General features: G+C 33.9%; 1 protein-coding gene across 4 annotated transcripts in view; it reads left to right on the plus strand.

The window, feature by feature from the left end:
* LOC136036401 (uncharacterized) overlaps window positions 1-20,158 on the plus strand; it is a 425,531-nt gene that overhangs the window by 208,025 nt on the left and 197,348 nt on the right. For all 4 annotated transcript variants that reach the window (XM_065718603.1, XM_065718604.1, XM_065718606.1 and 1 more), the window contains one exon: window positions 3,083-3,251. In XM_065718603.1, the coding sequence (XP_065574675.1) occupies window positions 3,083-3,251 (169 nt within the window). The remainder of the gene's footprint in view (window positions 1-3,082; window positions 3,252-20,158) is intronic.

Here is a 20,158-nt window from a genome sequence, read left to right on the forward strand (position 1 = left end):
TCCCCCACCCTTCCAACCTTTAAGATTTTTACCTCAAAGACCCAACTCCCAGAAAGTCCCTACCCTTTAACCTTTCCCACCAATCCACGAGAGAAACAGGAAGAGTTTTATTCCTACATTTGTAAAGATTATTAATCAGTTAATTTGTTGCTTTGATTTTATAGTATTGTCAGTTTTTTTTTTTAATCTGACAAGTGTCTGTCTGACACTGTGTGTCTGTATCTGTGTTTTTCCCATTTTTTTATTTGACAAGTTTTATCTGACTGTAATACCTGACGTAAAGCTCCAATTCGGTGCCACGGGCTGTGAAAGTCGTTCTAAAATAAAGGTCTCTCTCTCTCTCTCTCCTTTCTATGCCCCGGGAGTTTCAACTTAATACACTAAGCAGTTCATAAGATGTTTCTGATGTGCCCTTTTGACAACTGGTATGCATATAGAATGTTTTGAATTAGTTCAACTTCTTTCTCAGCATTTCTTGCAATTTTCACTTTAATATCCTCAGCCTTATTAGAAGTCACCATAGAAACAGTAGTTGTAATAGTAATAGTAGTAATTGTTGTGGTAGTAATAGAAGTAGTAGCAGCAGTAGTAGAAGCAATTGTTGTTGTAATAGTAGTAGCAGTGGTAGTAGCGTCTATATATTGCCTTTTGATGAGCTAATTCTTCCCCTAGTCATTCTACGAAAGTTCATACTTAATACCCTTAGTCACTCCTGATGTTCACTGTTTTGACAACTCGCAATCACATAGTTCGTTTTGATTTAGTTCAAAACTCCTCTCAACATTTCCTGAAAGCTTCACCTGAATGGACTTGGTCTTCCTAGACACAAAATCTTGAACATTGACTCTTTCCCGATAACAAATACTATATGTAAATGATGGACGAATTGTATAACTTGCTGCCCTCACCCCAAGGGTGGTGGCGAGGGTTATTATCCTCAGCGACATATTTTTGGACCTTTTGACTATGCTGACCAAGATGGATGTTTCAGAAATTTGATTGGATGTTTTTGGGAAAAAACTGCAAGGGAGGGGGCTCATTGTCCTCGAATCACTTTTGACTCTTAAAAAGGGAACTAGGACATTCAATTTCCAGTTGAATAAGACCCTTCTGAAGTTTGCATCCCACTTCCTTTCATACGAAATGCCTAGGTGAAAAAAATTAATATATTATGCCCACTTCACGCTTTACCTAGGAAGCGCCATTGTGCTGCCTATGATGTATTTTATTTTATTTAATACATTATTGAACCAGGTTTTGCTTAACTAAATAAAAAAAACAAATTTTTTAACTGTAAGTAAGGAGTGACATTGAAACTTAAAACGAACAGAAATTACTCTGTATATGAAAGGAGTTGTCCCCTCCGCAACGCCTCGCTCTTCGCGCTAAAGTTTGACTCTGTAACAACTCTACTTTTTACAAAAATAAAAAAAGACTTTAGCGTAAAGAGCGAGGCGTTGCGGAGGGGACAACCCCTTTCATATACGGAATAATTTATGTTAGTTTTAAGTTTTAATGTCGTTCCTTACTTACAGTTGAGAAAAACTTCTTTTCTTTAAATTTAATTTCTGAACGTTTTTGAATAAATACATGTTTTGATTTTGGCTCACCGCACATGAATAATTAAAACTAAATTTGCATATTAATTTTTTTGCTAAATGTCTTTCTCATAAGTTGATCGGATGATTTTGATAGAAAATGGGGTGAGGGAGGAGGCCTAGTTGCCTTCCAATTTTGGGTACTTGAAAAAGCAACTAGATTTTTTTTATTGTACGAACGTTTTTGTTAATAATAATCATACGTATCTTACGAATTAACTTAGGTAACGAACTTCTATATTTGTGTATTTTTATTACGTATATGAGAGGGTTTGAACCCTCTTCAATACCTCGGTCTTTACACTAAAGCTTGAATTTTGTCCCAAATCCTTAAGAATGATCCCTGAATCACAAAGGCCGTAGAATAAATAATTCAAATTACTAAAAGTACTTTAGCGTAAAGAACAAGGTATTGTGGAGAAGACGAACCCCTTTATAAACGTAATGTTTTATGTTCGTTTTAAGTTTTAATGCTAATCATTACTTCCCGGAGAAAAAAAATTATTTAGTTTCTCATTGTTTTTTTTTTAAATAATGCTAGAAAATCCTACGCACCCTTCATGGAAATTCTCTTCTCTCATGATAAATTCCTCCACAAAAAGATCCTCCGACGTGACTCCTCCCCCGGCCCACTTCCACCCCAACGCGAAAAAGTCCCCCTTAAAATGTCTGTACACTTCATAATAACCGTTACTATATGTAAACAAAAGTCAAAGTTTGTAACTAGTAGCTCCTCTCTCGGGGACTGTGGGAGGTTAAGTCGACCTCAAAGACATAGGTATTAGGTTTTCGACTAGGCTGAACAGAATGGATATCTCAAAATTTTGGTCCGGTGATTTTGGGAGAAAATGTGCGTGGGAGGGGGCCTAGGTGCCCTCCAATCTTTTGGGTCATTTAAAAAGGGTTCTAGAACTTCTAAATTCTGTTAGAATGAGCCCTCTCGCTACATTTTAGGACCACTGGGTCGATAGGATCGCCCCTGGAATGGGATTTTTGTTAAGGTTCTATGACTTTTAGGAGGTTTTTCCCCTGTTTTCTAAAATAGGGCAAATTTTCTCAGGCTCGTAACTTTTGATGCGTAAGACTGAACTCGATGAAACTTATAAATTTAAAATCAGTATTAAAATATGATTCTTTTGATGCAACTATTGGTATCAAAATTCAGTTTTTTGGAGTTTCGGTTACTATTGAGCCGGGTCACTTCTTACTACAGTTCGTTACCGCGAACTGTTTGATTTTAAAATAATTTTAAATGAATAGATTAGATTAAAAAATTTAACTGAGGAGTGGCACAATTTTTTATTTATTCACTAAATGTACGTACTTTGCCATGCTGAAGAAGTATTTTCAATTAAAATATCTTGGTATCATCAGCCATTTTTTTCCATTTTGTACTTTCAATGCAACCTACTATGCTTTTCCAGCTTCATATTACTTTTGTTTGTGATTGACTGTGTAATTATTTATGTGGCCTGTCTTTACAGATTTGTTACGGAAGGTGGACCTAGTCAAGATAAATTGTTGCCCGGTGATCAAATATGGAAAATAAATGGCGAGGATGTTCATTATGCACCCCGTGATCATGTAATATCACTGATCAAATCATGTAAAGAGTCTGTTCAGCTTACAGTCTGTCAGCCACCTTTAGATAATGTGAGTACATGTTTGTTTTTTTTGTTTTTGTTTTTTACGGGATAGTTGCTACTTATTTTTCACAATTATATGCACGAATCTTAACGAATTTTTTTTATTTTGTAAATATATGCCTTATAAAAGAATTCCAGTATGTGTCATTAGAGTTGAAAATTGGGAGTCAAATATATTTGTTGCAAGATCCTTAAAAAATACATTTATCGTCAGATTTAACTATAATTGATTATAACATACATATTATAATATATAAATAATATACATATATAATCATCAAAATAAACATATTTTGTTTAACTGTAATTATTGTTTAATATACATTTTTCCACGACTATAGCTCAATATTCTTCAAAGGGAAGTTCTTGTATATGTCAGTCTGGTTTTCAAAGAGAGTGAAACCTATCCTTTTGTATGATTCTTAAAAATATATTTTGTTATTATATTCTTATTATCAACAGCTCAGTATAAACTGCTGTCTGGTGATCAAACATTGAAAATACATGGTAAGGACGTTCATTACGCAACAGTGATCATGGAAACCTCTGATAGATCGCTCGAACTGTATTTTCTTTTTTTTCCGTTTTTTCTTTTTTTTTGGGGGGGGCTATTGACATGACAGTCACTAATATAGTCTAAAACATTTGCTGTCGTATATTTACATTCTTTAAAGGGGCATTCCAGAAAGTTTGATTTTACTTCTCAATGAGGAGTCGAATCAAGAGATTTACTCTTTACCTCCTTCCACGAAGTTCCAATTAATTTTTAACGTTTTATTATGATATAACCCCACCCTTTCTGGATAACCTAATTTTTATTAGGCCCCAGACGGATGACCAAAAAGCAAAGTGTTTGGCAATCTGTCATCCTTTATTCGGAAAACGGGGCTTGATAAAACATAATTATAAAAAATTGCAACCTTAAACTATAGAAATTCAGCTTAACACATGAATAAATGTGCGGCAATGTCAGGTGGCGCAGGTATACTAAAATTTCTATATTTTGTAATTCATCCTGAAACAAAATCTTGTGAAAACAAATGCATGGCTACCAAAAGCTTGAAGCCAAGCATCACATGGAGATCAACATCATATTGAGCAAGTCGTCCATTTCAAATACCTTGGAAACGTAATGGACAGAACTGAATCGACTGCAAGGAATTATTCACAAGAATTGGTCTAAGTAATTGAGCCTTGAATTGACTATGGAAAGTTTGGTGGTCCCAAAGCTTCTCTCTATGGCTCTAAATGTGATTTTTCATTGGCAACGTTATAAAACTTCTACTTTTTGCAGCCGAAGTCTGACACATGAAGCACAATCCGGCACAAGAGAAAAGAATACTCTCTTTCAAGATTTTAGATCTAAGAAGAATCCTCCACGTCCATTGGCAGCAGAGAATCTAATCAATCTATCTGCGACATGAAGGTCCAACCTCTCGAAATAGATGCCATAAGAAACCATAGATGGAGACCAATCTTTGACTATCGAGTGCAGCGCTCCAATCACAACCAACAAGTTTACGCCACAACGGTAGACCCAGGAACCTCTTTGACAAATGTACCAGTGATTCTACGTAACCTGCACACGTCAGCTCAACCATGCTGAGAAAAGCAAACCAACAGGAAGATTGGTGCCTGCTTCTTGATGCCCTGGGTGCCTCTGGAGGCATAAGTTGGTCTAAAGTCTAAGGATATTCTTTCTCTAGTTTTATCAAGAACACAATTCATAAGTTAATACCCAATTGAAAAAAAGTGTCTTTTTGGGTATTTTCATTGAAGTACTTTTTTTGTATTTTCACTGGAAAAAAACATATATCCAGTCAATTCAGAATAAACGATTATTGTGGATAATTATCTGACTTCAAAGTCACAACTAATGGTGTCCTTTAGTCAGGGTGCAGTGGTGGGCTGGAGGCCGACCATCCTGTGCTTGTGCAGACCCTTCCAGTTTACCTTCTTCAAGTGTCTCCAAATACCCTTTTGAAGCAGGAATGACTCTGGAATAGTTGCAGAGCAGCTGTTATAGGAGATGTCAGTTGATCTTTTTGTGGATGTGTTTGGTTCCTGACACATCAAGAAGTGCATTTTTGCCTCAAATATTCTGCAAGAGCTCCTTCAGATGTATGTCAAGAGATTGGGGAGAATTTAACCCGCTAGTTTCTCTTCATTCTGTGGAGTGTATTTGAATAAGCCACCACTGGGTGCTGCGGGGTGATAGCTCTTCTGATATTGCAAAAATAATTGGAAAAAGTGGGTTTCAACTCTAAAGTGGGTTCTTGGCCGTCAAAATGTAAAAACGCGCATATAAACTTTTCATTATCCTGAGAAAATCGTTTTCAAAGTTTCTCTAGTTTTGTGACAGTTTTCCTACCTATTGCGCTACACTAGACACACGCTTAAAGTGAAAAGTTACTAGTATCAGTTTTAGAAATTATTCTTACCAATTATGCTATTAAAATACATGCCAAAATTGGCTGACACTGCTAAATATCGATTTTTCAACTTTGAAAAACGGGGCAAAATGCCGCAGATACGTGTTTTTGCCAGAAAAATCTTTACAGGAGATTTTATAAGTACATTCTTGCATATATCATTTGATTTGCCTCTGTGAACTGAATTCAGAGGTTTGTCTAACATGGAAAGTGGCTTTTCATATATATATATATATATATATATATATATATATATATATATATATATATATATATATATATATATATATATATAGTCGATTCCTTATTTTCTTTTGTATTATTCGTGACTCAGGTTTTGTCGATGTGTAATTCACACCACTTTTAATATAGATCTTCAACGATTTTCGATACATTTCTGTTCACAAGTGGCGCTTTTCTCTGTAAATCTCAAGTGATTATTGAACATATTAAATGGGAATTTTTCAGCACGAAACTCTTTTATCCTGTTCAGATGTACCAAAGCGAAGAAGAGTAAAGTTTGTCTTGCATTTCCCTTTAAAAGTATACATTAACCCTTTTGGTTTGTTTTTGTAACAGTCTTTTTAAGCCAATTATATTAATACTTGAGTGATCATTAGAAGGGAAACCAAATATACCAGCCGTTTGTACCCTTTCGTATTGATTTAATAAGTAAAAGTTTGTTGAAATTGGAAAATTCAGAGCAAATAATTTTTAAATTTACTACAATTTGACTGGACTGGTAAATATGAAACAAACTATATTTTAAGTTTAGTACAAACTATATAAATGATTTGATTAGTCTAAATGTGGACCAATTAATTTGCAAAGTTATTAGACTTCCACAAAATTACTAAATTTGCAAAAAACTAAATTGTAAATAAGACAAACTTAAAGCTGGTAAAATCGGTCAATCACAACATTTTATTATTTGGTATAACTAATATTGCACAACTACCGATATATCGAAAAACCACAAAACATCTAGTACCTCTGCGAAATTTGTATACTTTGCGTGATCATTAGTAGAATAAAGAAGGTACTGCATGTTGGTGAAAAAAAACTTGCTGCTTTCTTTTCGAACAGTGCAAACACGAAAAGAAAGCAGGTCTTTTCTGAAAGCACACCATTTGCTTATTTGAAGTTTGTTTTCGCAGAAAGCTCTTGTTATCAGCATATTTCAATTGAGCATTGACTGGCTGTATTCAAAGGAAATAGAGTGTCTAGTTGGAAGTGTGTTCTGACTAAAAAAAAAAATTCTTTTTATTAGCTTAGATTTTCAAACAGTTCGTGGTAACGAACGGTAGTAAGGAGCGACCTGGCTCAATAGAAAACGTAACTCTAAAAAACGGAATTTCGATGCTAAAAGATATATCAAGAGAATTGGATTTTTATGCTGATTTTAAATATACAAGTTTCATCAAATTTAGTTTTTTATCATCGAAGGTTACGAGCCTGAGAAAATTTGCCTTATTTTGGAAAATAGGGGGAAACACCCCCCAAAAGTCATAGGATCTAAAGGAAAATCACACCATCGCATCCAGCGTGTAAGAGAACCCTGTAGAAAAAGTTTCAAGGTCCAATCTACAAAAATGTGGGATTTCGTGTTTTTTGCCTGACGACAAATCCCGGGTGCGTGTTTATTTGTTTGTTTTTTTGTTTGTTTTCCCCAGGGGTCATTGTATCGACCAAGTGGTCCTAGAGTGTTGCAAGAGGGCTCATTCTAACGGAAATGAAAAGTTCTAGTGCCCTTTTTAAGTGACACAGTCCCTGAGGGAGGGGCTGCAAGTTACAAACTTTAACCAATGTTTACATACAGTAATGGTTATTGGGAAGTGTACCGACGTTTTCAGGGGATTTTTTTTGGTTTGAGTGTGGGATTCAGGCAAGGGGGCTATATGGGAGGATCTTTCCTTTGAGGAATATTTCATGGGGGAAGAGAAATTCAATGAAAAGGGCGCAGGATTTTCTAGCATTACTATTAAAAAAAACAATGAAAATATAAACATGAAAAAGTTTTTTCAATTGAAAGTAAGGAGAAGCATTAAAACTTAAAACGAACAGAGATTATTACGCATATGAGGGGTTCTAAAAATACTTTAGCATAAAGAGTGAGGTATTTAGGAGGAGATAAATACTTCGCTCTTTATGCTAAATTATTTTTAGTAATTTCAACTATTTATTCTACGGCCTTTCTGATTCAGGGGTCATTCTTAAAGAATTGGGACAAAACTTAGATTTACTGTGAAGAGCGAGGTATTAACGAGGGGACAAACCCCCTCATATATATAACCAAAAATATAAGAATATAAAAGTTTGTTACGTAAGTTAATTCCTAGGTTACGTATATTTTTTACTAATAAAAACGTTCGTTAAAAATTTAAAGTTCTAGTTGCCTTTTTAAGTAACCGAAAAATTGGAGGGCAACTAGGCCTCCTTCCCCACCCCTTGTTTCTCAAAATTGTCTGATCAAAACTAAGAGACAGCCATTTAGCCAAAAAAAGAATAAATATGCAAATTTTATTTTAATAATTTATGTACGGAGAGCCAAAATCAGACATGCATTAATTCAAAAACTTTCAGAAATTAAATAAAAAAAAACAAGTTTTTTGAAATGAAAGTAAGGAGCGACATTAAAACTTAAAACGAACAGAAATAACTCCGTATATGAAAGGGGCTTTTCCTCCTCGACACCCCGCTCCTTGCGCTAAAGTTTGATTCTTTCTCGCAACTCTATTTTTAAAACAATAAAAAACTTTAGCGTAAAAAGCGGGGCGTCGAGGAGGAAAAGCCCCTTTCATATACGGAGTTATTTCTGTTCGTTTTAAGTTTTAATGTCGCTCCTTACTTTCATTTCAAAAAACTTGTTTTTTTTTTATTTAATCATACACAAGAACTGATCAGTTATTACCTTCTTTTTAATATGGCTCAATTACTATAGGTTAGTTTTTAATTTACTTTTCAGTTATACGACTGAAAAAATAATGTGTTTGGCTTACAGATCAAACAGTTCGTGGTAACGAACTGTAGTAAGGAGCGACCCGGCTCAATAGTAACCAAAACTCTAAAAAATGGAATTTTGATACTAATAGCTACATCAAAAGAATCGCATTTTAATGCTGGTTTTAAATATATAAGTTTAATCAAGTTTAGTCTTACCCATCAAAAGTTACGAGCCTGAGAAAATTTGCGTTATTTTAGAAAATAGGGGGAAACGCCCCCTAAAAGTCATAGAATCTTAACGAAAATCACACCATCAGATTCAGCGTATCAGAGAACCCTACTGTAGAAGTTTCGAGCTCCTATCTACAAAAATGTGGAATTTTGCATTTTTTGCCAGAAGGCAGATCACGGATGCGTGTTTATTTGTTTTTTTGTTTTTTTGTTTTTTTTGTTTTTTTGTTTTTTTTTTTTTTTTCCCCAGGGGTGATCGTATCGACCCAGTTGTCCTAGAATGATGCAAGAGGGCTCATTCTAACGGAAATGAAAAGTTCTAGTACCCTTTTTAAGTGACCAAAAAAATTGGAGGGCACCTAGGCCCCTCCCATCTACGGATCAAAGTTCTGAGATAGCCATTTTATTCAGCGTAGTCGAAAAACCTTATAACTATGTCTTTGGGAACGACTTACTCCCCCACAGTCCCCGTGGGAGGTGCAACAAGTTACAAACTTTGACCTGTGCTTACATATAGTAATGGTTATTGGGAAGTATACAGGCGTTTTCAGGAGGATTTTTTTGGTTTGGGGGAGAGGTTGAGAAGAGGGGCATATGCTGGGGGAACTTTCCTTCGAGAATTTGTAATGGGAGAAGAAAATTTCCATGAAGGGAGAGCAGGATTTACTAGCATTATTAAAAAAAAAAAAACAATTAAAAAATAAAAGTGAAAAAGCTTTTTCAGCTGGAAGTAAGGAACAGCAATAAAACTTAAAACAAACAGAAATTATTACCCATATGAGGGGCTCACCTCCTTCTAATACCTCGCTCTTTACGCTAAAGTATTTTCGGTAATTTCCACTACTTATTCTACGGCTTTTGTGATTCAGGGGGTCATTCTTAATGAATTGGGATAAAATTTAAGCTTTAGTGTAAAGAGCGAGGTACTGACGATGGGGCGAATCCCCTCATATATGTAATAAAAACATGAGAATACAAAAGTTCTTTACGTAAGCTAATTTATAAGTTACGTAAATCTTTTACCAATAAAAAGATTCGTAAAAAATTAAAAGTTCTAGTTGCCTTTTTAATTAACCAAAAATCGGGGGGCACCTAGGCTTCGTCCCCCGCTCTTTTTTTCTCAAAATCATTCGATCAAAATTATGAGAAAGCCATTGAGCCAAAAAAAAAAAAAATGCAAATTTTGTTTTGATTATTCCTCTGCGGAGAGCCAAAATCAAAACATGCATTGATTCAAAAACGTTCAGAAATTAAATATAAAAAAACAAGTTTTTTCAACTGAAAGTAAGGAGTGACATCAAAACTTAAAACGCACAGAAATTACTTCGTATATGAAAGAGGCTGCTTCCTCATCAACGCCCCGCTCTTTACGCTAAAGTTTTTTACTGTTTTAGAAAGAAGAATTGAGAGAAAAAGTCAAACTTTAGCGTAAAGAGCGGGGCGTTGATGAGGAAGCAGCCTCTTTCATATACGAAGTAATTTCTGTGCGTTTTAAGTTTTGATGTCACTCCTTACTTTCAGTTGAAAAAACTTGTTTTTTTTTATTTAATACATTACAAGAACGAGGTTATGGGAGTAAAGCACACTTTTTAACAGAGATTTATGGATATTCCCTTTTTTCTTTTTGGTGTATTTTTGAGTAACTTCAAGGAGTTCTGTATTGAAAAATTGTCCATTCAGAATGCTCGAAAATTACTTGATATTTGCAGATGGAAAATGCACTTTTGAGGAAAAGGGAACTTTATATTAAAAAATCGTTTTAAGATTTTTATTGAAAGTGATGTGAATGAAACATCAACAAATGTGTCACGGATCACATAAAATATAATAATGAATGCTTTAGATTGGGATATTAAATTTGAAATTAGCTTTGCTGAGAAAATTTTTTAAAGGTTTTAGTACAGATTTTAACTTCAGATCCTAATTTTTTTGCTTTTATTAAAAATCTATAAATTTGTGTAGCCTTGAAAAAAACATATCTTCTTCATATTTAGCAAAATAGCTTAAATGTTCTGAATTTCTTTGAAGTTAACACACCAATATTCAAAAGAATACAGGAACATCTCTAAATTTTGTCAAAAAATTACTAGTTTTAATTGTAAAATCGCTACTTTTCATAGTAAATCTATTAAATTTCATAAAAATTAATAACATAAATTGTAGAATTCTTACTGATATTTATAATAAATTTATAATTTGCATTGTAATTTTACTTATCTCCCTTGAAAAATTACTATAAAAATTAGTGATTTTGGTTTTCAATTTATGGATTTTCCTTAAAAGTTTTCTGGAGGAGATTTACCTTTCAAATGACCTCTAAAATAGCTCTCTCCGATACTCAAGTGCCCCAACAGCGCTAAAGAAAAAAAAATAATAATAATCAACTTTTACTGCTGAGGCAAGTATAAATAAACGTTATTATTCCCGAACAAAATTTAAATATAGTTTTCCTTCATTCGCCAATTTTTTTTTCGAGGTAATTTGTTTAGTTTACATTTACTAAGAAGGGAGGAATTCAAGAGCTTGAAAATCGCTGGTTAAGGTTTTTTTTCATGGTAATCTGGAAAGGCGTCAAAGCCTTTCCGTACCAGAAATGACACTAAAAAGTGTCATTTTTTCTGTTATATAGCACTTTACAATGGTATCATCCTGATGAATATGCACAAAATTGCACGAATTCAAGCAATATGTTTAAAATGGGTCTTTAAATAGCTCTCTACGACGTTCCAGTGGCTTGTTAGTACCGGAAAAATAAAATAAAAATAAGAGACATCAGTGATACATGGCTAAAAGATAGTTTTCATTGGTTTCCAAAATGGAGGGATTAAAGACTCCAGTTAATGTTGTTTCACAACGATAATCTCTATTAAATACTTTTTATTTTGACCAGCTGCTGTATTTATAAGGGTCGAGGGATTAAATATTGATTTTGGAATTTTGAAAAGTTTAATATCAACATAAAGCTAAATAATAGTTACCTTTGTTAAATCAACCTAAATGAAAAGTTTTTCTCACTAGACGCTTATCCTCTAAATTTGTTTAAACTTTCGATCGCTATGCAGCGTGGTTCGCTCTTTACTTAAGTGCAGCTATTGCTGCAGTCATGATGTTTGCTATTCACATAAATCTGAAATTTTTGAATCCCTCCCCCATATCTTGTTCCCAATATATATTCTGAAAAGTAGGTATATTTCATTCAAAAAACCAAATAAACCCAAACCGTCTCCCCACTCCCACCCCCCTGATCTTAGAAGTTTCCATTTTTTGTGTCTTCATAAAAAAGTTCTTGCCCCCCTCCTCTTTATATTTTTGTGAATTAGAGCCCCTGTATAGGATTTAGGATGTAGAAACATCCAGCTTTATCAGTTTTCATTTCTTTTATGTTGTCTTGTCCTGAAAAATTAAGCGTATCTACGAAAGACATATCACAGATTCTAAGGATGACACTATCACGCACAAAGTGGTTTTACTCATTCCTATGACCTCTGCCAAGAAATACAACTACTAGACTGTGACCCTTAACGTGACGGAAATAAATTGATTTCGGGAACGACATCTTCTTATCTATTCTAATAAAGACGGAATGTGTCATCTTAACTCACTACATATGACATCTCTCTTTCTGGTCGTAATAACTGTCTATATTAAGGCAATTAAGGTCTTTTCTTATTTCCATGGGTCACGCTTATCGATTATTGAAGTGATAGCTATTGATAGCCTTCTTTCAAGACTTCAATTCAGAGAAAAGCAGCTGAAAACCTTTTTTACTTTCAAAGAAGTGATCAGGTCGCTCATGAATGATCTGTCTTTCAACAAAAAACATCCAGTGTTGTTGTGGCTATCATTTGTCCTTAGTAATTCGTTAATAATCTTACTTAAGCCACAAGAATTGAAAACGAAGTGTTTCTTTAAGACTGGTAAACCCAAATGTCGGAACAAGGTAAAAGCAAAAACTTTCATACAAAAGAGGTCATATCTCTCCTCGCCATCACATCCTGAAATTTACTCAAAACACCAAAATGCGTTTAACTGCTTAAAAAACTGTATTAATTCATTTTCACTGTATAAAGAAGAAGAGGAATAAGCATTAGAAATTATAGTGGAGTACTGAGAAGGGTTATGGTCTACTTTTAAATGGGTACTATCTTCTCAATTAAAGCTACAGACTTGCTTTTACATATATATATTTAGTTTTAAAAACTGATGTTGGAAGTGACATATGATGAGTGATTGAAAGTAGTCATTTAAACGAATAGGAAGGCTTGGTTACCCACTTTAATATTTAGTATCAGGTTTAATATTTTCATCCTATCTTTTAGAACGATTCTAATGTGAAAGTATATCCAGTAGAAGTTATCCCAAATTATCTAATTATCTAGTAAGGGCACTAGAGCCAATTATTTAAAAACGAATGAGTCTCTTCCTAAGTTTCGACGACCCTGAGTTCTGTGTGAAGTGGTCAAGGGAAAAAATATGGCAGACGCACAGCTGTTCACTAAATCACCATCAGTACGTAGAATCTGGGCAATATAACTGCGTAGACTATGTTTAGTATTTTATTTCTTGTTTTTTCGGTTTTGTAATGAAATGTAAACCTTAAGTTATTAAATTATATTGAGTTGGTTGATTTAATGTTATTACATTTTGATGCTATGGCACACAAGCAATTAAGTGTTTTATTTTATTATTTACATTTTTCATTATTTATAATCTCAAAAAAAGTGATTGAGATAATATAGAATAGTATCATTTAGTTTTGATATTTTTGTTTAAAATCATAATGATTCTGAATGCTCGCACAGCTTTATATACGCCAAATTTATGTATGCACTATTTATATACTGCCTTTACGTACCTTTAAGCTCTGTGTTCTCATAAATGATGTAACCACCAATAAGGAAGTCAGCCAATCAAAAGGTGAGATGATTGACTTTCAGGGATAAATCGACATTTTGAGGACTAATTGGCAAAAAAAGCCGCGAATCAAAGCGTTGTAAAACTGGTTTTATAAACAAATTTACGCTTTACCGAAAGGACTGAAAAGGTGAAAAACCGGTTTCCAGGGACAAATTGGCGTTTAGAAATGAATTGACAAGAAAACGAGCCAAATAAAGCATGTTAAAACTGGTTTTAATAGTAAATTCGTGCTTTACCAAAAAATCGGCGTTTTAAGGTCTAATTGGTAAGAAATCAGCCAACTAGACCAAGGTAAAACTGGTTTTAAGAACAACCAGAATGAAAATTAGCCAATAAAAACGTACATATTGTGGTTTCCTAGAACAGAATGACAAGAAAATTCAAATAATGACGAAGATCCCACTGCCTTTGCATAATACAAATATTCAAATAAGTTTTGTGCATTCACTGTCTTAAAAGTCCTCATTATTCTCTCTTTTGTATTTGCAGCAAGACAATTCATTTAATTAATTTGCAATAAAAGCCTTTTTTTCAATTCGGGCTATACTAATTTGCTTCAACGATTTATCTCTCTTCTGAAGTACAGCCAGTACATTTCTCACTGAAATTACCATAATTCCTTTATTTAGCTCATTTAATATTTCCATTATTATATATATCGATTATAATATATCGATCATTTAATATATCGATATATTAAGCATCGATTCATAATAGATCTGGCTTCACAATTCATTCACTTCCCATCTTTTGGACCGTGAGTTGCATTTTTCATGAAACAGCGGTGTTCCTGTGAATAAACAATGAAAAGAAGAAAATTCCTTGTCAACATTAATAAGTTTTCTAAACCATGATTGAGAGCCCTTTTCTATTCAAAGAAAGAAAAAGTTAAAGGACCTCGAATAAGTTCTTGCTTTTTTCTTCTTTTTTTTTAATCTGAAATTAATTTAAGGATCCAATGCTTCGTTTCCAATGGGACCTATTCTGAATAATTCCCGATGCTTTAAAACATTTTAAACTATTGACTCATCTACTTGTAATATTTCTCGAAGTTCTGCTAGTGTCTGTCAGGGACACTTGTAATATTTCACTTTATTAACGGACACGTGAAATAATATTTCACGGACACTTGTAATATTTCTCGAAGTTCTGCTAGTGTCTGGCACGGACACTTGTAATATTTCACTATACTTGTAATATTAACGGACACGTGAAATAATATTTCACGGACAATTGTAATATTTCTCGAAGTTCTGCTAGTGTCTGGCACGGACACTTGTATTATTTCACTATACTTGTAATATTAACGGACACGTGAACATTTTAAACTATTGACTCATCTACTTGTAATATTTCTCGAAGTTCTGCTAGTGTCTGGCACGGACACTTGTAATATTTCACTATACTTGTAATATTAACGGACACGTGAAATAATATTTCACGGACAATTGTAATATTTCTCGAAGTTCTGCTAGTGTCTGGCACGGACACTTGTATTATTTCACTATACTTGTAATATTAACGGACACGTGAAATAATATTTCACGGACACTTGTAATATTTCTCGAAGTTCTGCTAGTGTCTGGCACGGACACTTGTAATATTTCACTATACTTGTAATATTAACGGACACGTGAAATAATATTTCACGGACACTTGTAATATTTCTCGAAGTTCTGCTAGTGTCTGGCACGGACCTTAATCAAGCAATTCATCAAGCTCTTTATCATCAAACTTTTTTCAGAACGCTCTTTGTCGTCAAGTCAAAATCACTATTTTTGAAGTGTCGAAACTACCCTTGCATATCGTACTGTACAAATTATTATTACCATGAGTCTCAAGATTCTGTGTGCTTTGACTATAGGTTTCTTTTGAATCAGATAGGGCAGTAGAACTCCACGCGAAAATAAATACTTTAGAAACAATGATAAGAAAAACTTGTTTACGCTATGGTGAACACAGACACTAAAATATAAGGCAAAATACAATACTTCCTTGCAGGTGTCACCACTTGAAATTTCGTGCACGTGGTACTTGCCAATGCCATCTCTTAAAAATACATTTTCTGGCGTATAAAATAGGAAACACTGAGGACGTGGCCTATCAAATGCGAAGCAGCACAATTCCCCTTTTTTCACAGTTTTGAGTTAAATACTCCTTGTAGCCTATTCATAAAGAGTAATCACATATGTCCACTGAAATGCAATCTTTAACCCATACGAAATTACTTTCGTCATCTTTAGATCCCCCCCCTCATCTCGAAGAAGAGTTTATTTTATCATATATTTTTTAATCTATGTTTCTATTTTTTTAATATTGAGGAAGTAGCATCCTAAATTAACCCCTATAAAATTCCATTCATGGAAGGTTGCACCCATAAAAGATAACCCTTCGTAGAAGATTATAGCCATGGGAAATTGCTACTTGTGAAGACTTTAATTTAACAGTTTCCACCAATTGAGAATTCCATGTAGACTAATCTTCCGTGGATCCAATCATCCTTGCGTGTATGCTCCGTGAGTGCAAATTCCCCGTGGAAAATCATACATGGGTGCAATCTCTCATGTGCAACGTGGTCCAATAATCAAGACGTTCATGATAATGAAGTGCAACCTTGTCAATAGAATTTGAAACTCTAAAACTACAATCTTGTATACACACAAAAAGAATCATAATGGTTTAATTTTCGTAATGGTTCAATGTACATAAATTTATTAATTGTAAAGTTACCCATAAGAAGCAATTAGCATAAGGAAAATAGCATAATATTAGAGAAATAACAGAAAAATTCCCTTCTTGATGAAAATTATTCTATTAAATTCAGCATTTCTAATCCAGCGACAACATTGGTTTCAAGTTCCTATTTTAAAAATACTACGGAATTTAATTTTTTAGAAGGATGGTAACTGATTTATTTTTTTTTTCTGCCAGGCGTGACTTTGACGAGCTAGTGGTTTTAGAATATAGTTAAAGGGAATCAAACAGAAACTCAATGATTGGCTAGCATATTCTTAAGGACAGTTACTGTCATGCGTCCTGTATACACGTTGAGGGGAAGGTGCTAAGTTTTCTTTTCTCTGACACTCACAATAAAGTATGCGCTATTTTTTCCATTTTTCTTCTTTTTATGCTTGTCGTCTTACAGGATCTTTGGCTAGTTTTATCTATCACTATACGGCCTAGTTATATTTATTTAGCTAGTTATATTATAGTTATGTTTATTCCACTATATTTGGCTGTCATCCAAAAATCAGTTGACTCGGGGCATAAACTACCATCTATATCACTAGATAGCTATCCACCAGGATGAAACTCCACCAGGAGAGGTTTCATCAACTTTAAAGACACTATTTTCCATCACAACTTGTCTATCATTGTGATTTCTGGCTGTAAATCTTGCTATATAACACAATGGTATATTTCATTCGTATCTTAATGCTTAGATCTATCGAAGCATGCTGCCCTTCAGTGGTTAATCTGCAGATATCCATGGAATCATGAAACATTTTAATTTTACCTGGCTTTCAATATCCAAGATATTATCTTTGCAATCCAGATTTAGAAATGCTGTAAATTAAAATAACTGAAAGTAGAATCACAGCCTAAATTTGGATCATTGAATTTAGGAATCACTCAAACACTATGCTACTCCTATTTAGAACATCTTACCTTAAATTCCAATGACCATGAAAAAATTCATGCTCTTATTTACTTACTGCTCTTTTTCAGAAGTGAGATAAATATGTCATCGCCAAAGCATTGTAATCATGGGAACGAACTGTTAGTAAGGAGTCACTCGGCTCAATTGTAACTAAAACTCTAAAATACAGAATTTTGATATCCATACATACCCCAAAAGAATCAGATTATTACGCTAATCACAAATATATAAGATTCATCAAGTTTACTGCTACCCATCAAAATTTGCCTGAATAAGTTTGCCTAGTTTTTTAAATAGGAGAGAAACATCCCCTAAAATTCAAGGAATCTTAATGAAAATCACACCATCATATTCAGCGCATCAGCGAACTCTACTGTAGAACTTTCAAGCTCCTATTTACAAAAATGTGAAATTTTGCTATTTTTGCCAGAAGACAGATCACGGATACTTGTTTATTTGTTTCGTTTGTTTTTATTTTCCCAGGGTGATTATATTGAAATAATGGCCCTAGAAAATCGAGAGAGACTGCATTCGAGCGGAAACTAAAAATTCTAGTGCCCTTTTTAAGTGACCAAAAAGATTGGAGGGAAACTGGGCCCCTTTTCACTCCCATTTTTTCCAAAGTTATCTGATCAAAATTTTGATACAGTCGTTTTGTCCAGTATAATTGAAAGATCAAATAACTATCTCATTAGGTGTAAAATGACCGCCCACAGTACGTGGAGAGAGACCTGAAATTTCCAGGGGATGAATTTTCCAGGGAAAATACTACACTGAGGGGATTTGACAGAATTACTGTGCGAAATTCTTTTTAATTGTCTTACATTCTCTTTGCCAAAAATTCCATGTGCAGATGTTCCAGGAGAATTAGCCGTGGGCTTATTTTCACTATGTTTTGATTTCTGAGAAACAATTTCCACGGAAGGGGGCATTTCTGGAGTGATCAAGAAACGGATTAGAGATTAAAGTTTTATCGAAATGAAAATAATGCTAAGGAGATTTTTCAGGCTAAATCGTCCGCAAGCAATTTTATGGGGAGGAGGATTTTCAGCGAGGATGGAACTGTCTGGAGGGAATTTGACAGAAAGGGGGGACTTTACGTTGAATTAAATTTCCATGGAGGATATTTTCGTGAGAGGGAGGGGTATATTTCAAAGAGAGTGAGCCAGATCTATCGGTATTATTTGAAAAACGACCAGAAATGATATAAAAAATGATCTGAAAGTGGGGAGAAACATTACAACTAAAAAAGAATAGAAATTATTCTATTTATGAACGGTTGCCCCCTCCTCAATACCTTGCTCTTTACGCCAAAGTATGACTGTTTTTCCCAATTTATGTAGAGCGGCTGCTGAAACACGGAGGCCATTTAAATAAAATAGAAAGATATTTTAAAAGTGCTAACAGGTTTAGTATAAAGAGCAAGGTATCAAAGATGGGACAACTTTTCATGTATGGAATAAACCTGCCAAAATTAATATACAAAATTTATTTTAGTTTTTCATGTACGGTGAGCCAAATTTGAACCTTCATTAGTTGAAAAACGTTCAGAAGTTAAATAGAAAAAAACAGGTTTTTTTAAACTAAAAGTAAGGAGCGACATTAAAACTTAAATCAAACAGAAATTATTCCGATTATAAAAGAGGCTTTCCCCTGCTTATTGCCTGGCTCTTTACGTTTAAGTTTGACTCTTTCTGACAACTCTACTTTTTAAAAAAAGAAAAAACTTTAGCGTAAGGAGCGAAGTGTTGAGAAGGGGAAAGCCCCTTTCATATATGAAATAATTTCTGCTCGTTTTAAGTCTTATTATCGCTCCATCCTTTCAATTAAAAAACTTGCTTTTTTTTATTTAATAGATGAATAAAGTGGAGTCAAATTTGCATGTAAACGCAGCACCTGATTCAAATGGTTAAACTAATATGACATAAACAACATTTTATATAGAAAGGTCATTGGAAAATAAAGATTTTATGAGATCAATACTAAAAATTGCAAGATTTCAAGGGGTTATATGTCCGAAAGCCCCTTCCTCTGCATGATCACATGGTAGTTTATGATAATTGAAGTATTTTGTATTGTATTGGTGTTTAAATTGTAATGTTAATATGATTTTTATTCTTAAAGAGAAAGAAAATGAAAGGATTTTTTTTTACTTGTATTTTATGTACAATTTCCATTAACGAATAACTATGATTAATAATTGAACATAGCAGAGTTTTTTTACAGGTCATAATAGTATATCGCAAGGTCATGGAAAATCAAGCTAACATGCTATAGCACTTCACCGTGTAATTTAATCTTGACCAAATTTGCTAGGGCAAATTACTAGAGTTGCTACGAAGGAAAAGAAGCCAAAACAGCTTGAACGAAGTTGGTATCAGATAAACATACATAAGATAAAAAGTGTATGACAGGTCACGTTCTGGATAAATTATCTACTAGCCTTGGCCTTATATTGTTTAAAAGAAAAATAAAACATTACAAGTCAGACTATTACCATTCTGTATTCTAGTCTTTCATTTAGGAGTTGGAAAGAATTTAGAAATATCTTGGAAATAGTGAAAACTGTGTCGACTCGAAACTAAACGGCTTATAAACCTGACAAACAGAGGAAATTTTGCTATAGCCGCGACTTCAGTTCGGAAGTACAGATTTCTTTAGTTCTTTGAATAATAAAACTTGTTGTTTTTACCAGGCGCGTACGCGTAATTTTATTACTGGTGGGAGGGA

The sequence above is a fragment of the Artemia franciscana genome, chromosome 15 (assembly GCF_032884065.1).
Source record: "Artemia franciscana chromosome 15, ASM3288406v1, whole genome shotgun sequence".
Classification (NCBI taxonomy): Eukaryota; Metazoa; Arthropoda; class Branchiopoda; order Anostraca; family Artemiidae; genus Artemia; species Artemia franciscana.